Source organism: Magnolia sinica, chromosome 19, assembly GCF_029962835.1.
Source record: "Magnolia sinica isolate HGM2019 chromosome 19, MsV1, whole genome shotgun sequence".
NCBI classification, from domain to species: domain Eukaryota; kingdom Viridiplantae; phylum Streptophyta; class Magnoliopsida; order Magnoliales; family Magnoliaceae; genus Magnolia; species Magnolia sinica.
Window position 1 is genome coordinate 18,741,357 of NC_080591.1, and position 7,779 is coordinate 18,749,135.

A 7,779-nucleotide genomic window follows, 5' to 3' on the forward strand; every position below is an offset into this window, starting at 1 on the left:
CCTTCAACGGGCTATGCAATTAAATTGGGTCCACGGGGCCCCATACATGCATCACCTAGCCATAAAGAAACGGGAGCTCTCCTCCTCTGGTACTCTGATTGGTGCTCGGATGTCCTCATCAACTCCCCTCGGTTTAGAAGAGTTCGCCTCTGGCGAAATAAAGCTACGGTAATGCTCAAGGAGATCCAGATCTAACCTCTGAAGCTTTGCCTTTGTGATCCACGTACAATCTGAGTCCGGCATGTTCTTCCACCTAACGAGATACTTCTGGTATCCTCCGTGTCTGGTAGAACCCAAGATATCTTCAATCTTTTCTCTTTTATTGGGTATGGATGGTAGAGGAGGCAAGGCTGGGCCTGGGAAGAAGGATCCGGCAAAGGCCATGGTTTGTGGGACAAGTCAGGAAAGCTATTTAGGTCAATGTGAGGGTCGAAACAAGGGCTAAAGGGTGAAGTTGTTGGATTCTTACAAGACACAAGATCCTTCACATTGAATGTAGAACTAATGCCCATATCAGGTGGAAGATCTACAATATACGTATTAGAGCCTAATTTTCTCAATATCTTATAAGGACCAGCACTACAGGCTTGTAATTTCCTAACGGCCCCTTGCGAAAACCATTACGGCCTTATATGAACCATCACATAGTCACCTACTTGAAATTCTTTAAACTTGCAATGAGAGTAGGAAAATATCTTGTACTTTTCATTACTCATATTAATTCGTTTTCTAATCTCATTATGCAAATCATGGATATGGCGTGCGAATGTATCCGCAGACTCTAAAGGCCTATGGGAGACTGACATGAAAGAACACTTCTTCAGGTTGGCATATAATTTTTGTCCTAAGGACCCCGCAAACTTACCTCAAATGGTAGAGATGTTGTTCCTTGGAGGTACTATAAATGAGGATGTCGTCAAAATATACCACCAGGAACTTACCCATAAAGGGCCTCAACACCTGGGTCATCACTCTCATGAATGTACTCAGAGCGTCAGTCAAGCCAAAAGGCATGACTAATCACTCGTATGGCCCATCCTTCGTCTTAAAGGTCGTCTTCCATTTATCTCTTGGGCAAATACGTATATGATGATACCCGCTTTTGAGGTCGATTTTGAAAAAAAATCATGGTACTGGCCATCATATTCAACATGTCGTCAAGACGCGGTATACGAAACCGATACTTGACCGTGATCTTGTTGATGGCCCGATTGCCCACGCACATGCACCAAGTGTCATCTTTCTTAAGTGTGAGGAGGGTTGACACAGTACATGAACTCAAACTCTCCTGAATGAACCATTTTCTAAGAAGCTCATCAACTAGCCTCTTCAACTCTGCATGTTCCGTGAGATTAATTCGGTAGCGGGGAGGGTTGGATAGAGTCAACCCAAGCACAAAATCAATGGCATGTTGAATGTCTCGCATGGGTGGAAGATCATCCGATAAGTCATCTGGGAAAACATCTCTAAACTCCAACACCGGACTCACATTAGGTGATAACTCTATGCTAACTTTGGGTGTGACCTCCCTTGCCACGAGGGCATACACCATTGAATCAACTTTAGTCTTCCTTTCAAACTCTTTAGCGTTTATTATGTGGAGACACTTGGTCTAGGACTTCCTCACATCTTTAGGATCACTCTTCTTGACATCATCTTTCTTATCTGATGTGCTCTTGGTCGAAAGGGGATTTAACTTTATCATCTTACCTTCATACATAAATGAACACGTATTTGAGTGGCCAAATAGTGTCACATCACGGTCATACAACCAAGGTCTACCCAAAATGATGTGGCCTACATCCATAGGCAAAACATCACACCATAGCATGTCATTGTAGAAAACAAACTGAATGAGAATAAGACAACACTAAGAAACCAGCATTAATGACGCATCAACCCATGAAACTCGATAGGGCTGAGGGTGAGGAACAAGTTTCAAACCCAAGCGATTTATAGTACTAGCGGAGACCAGTGTTTTAAATATCGACGATATCAGCCGATATATCCCATGATATATCATGTATCCCACCTATGCGATACGAAACGCACAAGGAGTGGGATATATCCCACATGTTTGATCCAGTGAGTATTTTTTATTTTCGATCCTTTTTTTTCTGTAAATCATGTTAAATCAGTGTCCAACTGTTAGAAATTCATGATTTTTTATGCTTGGATTGGAAGTTTCGCTTTCTAAATTTGGAGGACATGGGCCAAGTTACAAAAAATTGAAAGAAAAAAAAAAAACAATATTTCCCGATTTCACGCAAATCAATTGCAATCATTGTGTCCAAACATAAAATCAAACATGTATGTAACCTGATCTAGTGATTCTTTTTTTGCTTTTGAATGTATTGCTTGTGTTTCCACACATCATCTTACATTTATAAATTATATGAATAGACTTTGAATATACTTACATCAATTTAGTTAGACAACACATAGATTAAGACCCCATACAGAGAAAACCTATTATGCGCACTTGTTTTTTGTGATGTTTTGATTTATAAGTGTGTATTGATGTCTTTTTAAACAATCGTTGAAGTTTCATTGAAAAATATGACCAATTTCCCAAGGTTTCTCCATGTTTCCAAAAACAACAATACATTATGCGATACAACCGACATATCCCATGAGATAACCGATACGTATCCGTATCCCAAGGGTGCGATACGTAACATGATACCGATATTTCGAACACTGGCGGAGACCACGTTGTTGCAACTACCATTATCAATTATCACCTAGCACTTTTTGTCGCCACACTTGAGTGTTGAAAATTGAATTCCTGCGCCAATCATCACTCTTTAACCTGAGCTAAGACGCATCTAACAACTGCAAGTGGCACAGTCTCAACTCCTTCAACTTCGCCATCACTGGCAATGATTTCGGGCTACTATTCTTCTTCGCAATCACCTTAATCATTCGCATCCTCATCAAACTCACCAATTACGAGGGCTTTACCTCGCTCTTTCATAGGGCACTGGTATACGAATTGACCATGTCAAACAACCACTTGTTCTAAAAGCTTGAGCCATTAGAGGATAGCATATTAATTTATATGAAGGAACTTTAACACTCTAACACTCTCTTGCACGTGCGGGGTGGAACTCTGCACGAGAACATACTGGGCAAGGGTGGAGGGACACTCACAACTCACACCACAAATAGTCCTCCGTGGGAGAATATATTAGGAAGGCATATTTTGTTGCTCCCGAGATTCGAGCAAAAGACCTTCCGCTCTGATACCATGTTAAACAACCACTTTCTTTAAAAGCTCAAGCCTTTAGATCAAGTGGTTATTTGATATGGTATCAGAGTCATTAGAGGATGGTGTGTAACACTCCAACAACTCTGCACGGGAACATACTGGGCAAGGGTGGAGGAACACTCAACTCACACCATGAACGAGCCGGGAGGAGGGACACTCACACTCACACTCACACCATAAACGGGCCGAGCTTGCCCCCCGTGGGAGAATATATTAACGGATGCATGTTTGTTGCTCCCAAGATTCGAACACTTGACCATTCACTCTGATACCATGTTAAACAACTAGTTGCTCTAAAAGCTCGAGCCTTTAGATCAATTGGTTGTTTAACAGACCATATCCTTGGCAATTGTAATACCGCGTGTGCCCACCTCCCCTCGAATTGGTACTAGCTAGACATTTGTCCCTCACATCTCTGTTGTTGGGTTGAGTACCAGTTGGGGCTTTGGATTGACTCCCAAGATTAGGCTTAGCTCCCTAGGGAGTGGCACTGATGTTGGATTCACAAGAGTTGAATCGCCTCATGAATTGCGGTTTCAGATACCGTTCAAGTTCTTGCACCACTTGATAGGCATGTTCTAGGGTGTTGATGCCATGAAGAATGAGCTCACGCCGAAGCTCGGATCAGAGGCCCATCCTAAAACGAAAAAGGGTCATTACCGGGTCCTCATTGATGTTACAACGCATCATATATTTATCAAACTTGGCGATGTAATCAATCACGGACATTGATCCTTGACGAAAGGATTGCCATTGATCCAAAAGCTTCTGGCAGTAAGAGAGAGGAATTTACTTTTCCTTCAAGATCTCTTTTATCTTGGCCTATAGTGATAACGGATCATCTTCAGACCTCTCTATCTTCCACTTGATATTTGTCCAAAACAACTTGGCTTGGCCCACCAACTTCATCTTGGCGGACCAGTCGTCAACGATCGGACATATCGTACCACTTAAAATAATTGTCCATATCCGCAAGCCAATTGAGGAAGGCCTTGGGGTCCAAGCGACCATCATAGTTCGGGGCCTCAATCTTCACACTCTTCATTACCCAATCATCAGAATTATGGTGGTCTAAGTACTCTCCATGGGGTGGCTGGGTACGCACCTCACCATGGTCGACACCTCAGCCACAGACTCTTCCATGTCCTCCAACTTCACTTCCCGCTTGAGATTGGTCATCTTCCCCATTGTCGGGGTTTGCCAGGAGAAAAGCTTACAACTGGGTCATGCGAGTATGGGTCTCATTCCTGAAGGCTGTCAGTTGGTGACTGATGATTTTATTTTGAGCCTCGATGGCCGCAAAACGGTTAATGATGGCATTGATAACCTCGGCAAGTTGTTCCGAATTCATCGTGGGGTGCATACCAAAATCATGCCCAGTACGAGTGGACATAAACCGGGAATCTAAAGACTCTAGATGCATTCTGATGAGAATGGGAAGACTGTTAACCCTAGACACAGCATTATGAAAACCTAACATAGATGCAACATGAGAGTCTTATGCTAGACCCAGGCTCTAATACCACAATTTGATGCAGGACAAATGATGCAATGAAATCATCAACAGATTAACTAGAACAATTTAAAGCACAAAATAATGCTAATCAATCACGAGTTTAATGAATTCGAATATTTAACTATGCTCAGATTCAAGACTAAATCACAACCCGTCAATTAGATCTTAAAAAACATTATTAGATAGGACCTATGGAAGGTAGGACTTCCATCTAGTATAGGGATTGATCTAATTCTAAAGGGAATCTCTTGGGGGCCACATAAGTTTTGTATCAAGCTGATATTTATGTTTTCCCTTCATCCATGTCTTTGTGATCTTATGAACATGTTGGATGACAAATAAACATCACTCTAGGCCATAGGAACATTTCAATGGTGGAAAACATCATTTCCACTATTTCTTGTGGTGTGTATATGCTTCAATTTTGGTCCCGACCCCTAAAATGAGCTGGAAAAACGGATGGACGGAGTGGATAAACCACATACATTCATGGTGGGCCCAACAGAGTTTGCTCAGTACGATAAAAGCGTACTGAGTTACTCAGTACACAATCCGATTTCATCGCAAACACCAACCAACGTTCTCTGATATTTCATCATATAATTCCACATTTTCTATATAATAATTCCATGAAATGGAACCCACACTACACTAGTCTTCCAAATGCAACTAACCCGATGAGACTGAAACAATGCCAAACACCTTTGAGAACACACATGCCATAAAGGCAAACCAATCCGGACCATTCATCATGTGTGCCCACCATGATGGACTGGATGATCCTGCCCATCCAATAGGCGGTTCACTCAGTGCTGATTCATCATCATCTAAACCTGATCCCAACTAATTGGGGAGGGTCACTCAATGCTGACTCTCCACAATGTTCTTGTCTAACGTCCACTCGTATATCATCAATCGGACAGGTAAGATCGTGCAATCAGAAGCACCTTCCAATAGCAGATAATCAACCGTAGGGCCCACCCAGTAAACGGTCGAGATCATGCAGTGTTGCCCAACATGTCCAGTTCTTGTAGGAAAGCTCACAATAAGGAGCACCAGTGCACCTCTTCCAAGAAAATCACAACCCTTTTTTTTTTTTTTTCAATTTCCACTTCCATATCAATTTCCACTTACACCCAAGGAGCAGAAGAAAAAAAAGGCAGGGGGGGGGGGGGGACAAAACAAGGAGCTGAAATTATCAAAAGGGCATACCTCCACCATTGAAGAAGGACGATTTGAGGGGTCTGCTAAAAAAAGCAAGGGTATTGGAAGAGGCCTGCAAGGAAGAAGATGGAGAAGCTGCCAAGCTCATCCCACTGATGGGAGCTTTCATTACCATTTTGCAGAACAGAACCACCTCTGGAATTTTTGAGAGGAGAATGGAAGAGAAATAGGCTCTGTTTATTAGAGATTTTGTGTGGAGTTGTATAGAGAAGATAGGGAGGTGGGGTCAGTCTCTCTTTTTTGCGATTTTTACAGCAAAATTCCTCACATTCACGAATTCGTATTTTGGTAAATAATGTCTGGACGACTGGAAATCCCATGGAGATGGAATTACCAAAGTGCCCTCGAAGTCGAGATTTGTGAGCCCACGTGCGATGCGAATAACGTCCAACCCGTCCAGGAAGTGCACCCAGGCCTCGCCTCGTTTGGGAGGTGTGTTACTTAACGTAACTTGATTCAGGTGACTTACGTAGGTCTGTTTGTTAAATATGAAGTCTGAAGCCTGAATCTGAAATCGGAATCTAAAGTCTAAATATGCAATTATAAAATTAAGTCCAGAACAACCTGTTTGTTAACTAATGTCCTAAATGTCTAAAGTATGTTAACTTGACATATTTGCCATTGTCCCCACCGAAAACAGTCGTGATTAAATCCATACCATTAAAAACTTCATGGATTCCACCGAAATGTTTATTTGTCATCCAACCTATTAATAAGGTCAAAAAGACCTAGACAAAGAGACCACACAAATATCATCTTAATCCAAAGCTTTTGTAGGCCTCAAGAAATTTTTAACTGTGCCTAAGAATAAGCTTTCGTTACGAATGGACAACATGGATGTAGTCACAAACATTACGATGGCCCCATAGTCAGGGGTCCCACCCACCAAAGTGGATTCAAATTGCATACCAACGATGTTTGTAGCCCCCAGCTATTGGATCATGTTGTGTAGCCCACGCCATAATGTATGTGTTTTATCCACGTCATCCATCCATTTTTCCATATCGTTTTAGGGAATGATCCAAAAAATGAGGAAGGTCCAAATCTCACTGGGAGTGGTGATTGAACACCCACCATTAAAAGCTTCTTAGGGACCTCAAAAGTTTTCGATGAAGTTGATACTTGTGTTTTCCCTTCATCCAGGTCACACAGCCCTAGAAAGTTTTTAATGATGGGTGTTCAATCAATATTGTTTTCTTGCGGTGCGGTCCACTTTAGATTTGGATGTCTTAATTTTGGGCTCATGTCATAAAATGATTTGGAAAAATAAAAGGAGAGCGTGGATAAAACACATACATCATAGTGGGGCCCTGTCCACTAGCCTGCTCCCTACTGCTAGGGGTGCACATCGAGTCAAACTAAGTCGAGTTGGCCTCAGCTTGACTTGGCTCGGCTCGGTTCTCAAGCCTGACTGGCCAGCTCAGCTCGGTTCAGTCAGCAGCTCGGACCAGTTCGAGCCGAGTTTGAGCCAAGATCGAGCTGAGTTCGCCTGAGCAGCATTTCCACAAACACCCGGACTACACCTTCAAAATCCCACTGTATGGGAAATAGCAGCAGTGGTTTTCAATGTATTTTATCAAACACCTTCTAAGCAACATAAAAACTAAGAAAAATGGTATTTATTTCATGTACATACCTTCCTTGCCACCAGCCACTGGCCACACTTCATTGAGCCATTTCATCAAACACTTGGTGAGCAACATCAATATCAAAGTAACCGAGTCACCTAACTGGTTCAATCCGAGTTCGATTTGAGCTGGATTCGATC

General features: G+C 42.3%; 1 protein-coding gene across 2 annotated transcripts in view; it reads right to left on the reverse strand.

Moving 5' to 3' along the window:
- The window catches only part of LOC131235721 (probable membrane-associated 30 kDa protein, chloroplastic), a 30,739-nt gene extending 24,481 nt beyond the window's left edge, over nucleotides 1-6,258 (reverse strand). Inside the window, exon 1 of one of the 2 annotated variants that reach the window (XM_058233040.1) lies at nucleotides 6,000-6,254. In XM_058233040.1, coding sequence (XP_058089023.1) covers nucleotides 6,000-6,126 — 127 coding nt within the window. In that variant the 5' untranslated portion in view covers nucleotides 6,127-6,254. Of the gene's footprint in view, nucleotides 1-5,999 lie in introns of both variants that reach the window. The other variant, XM_058233041.1, reaches the window with a different exon arrangement.
- Nucleotides 6,259-7,779: the final 1,521 nt, after the last annotated feature.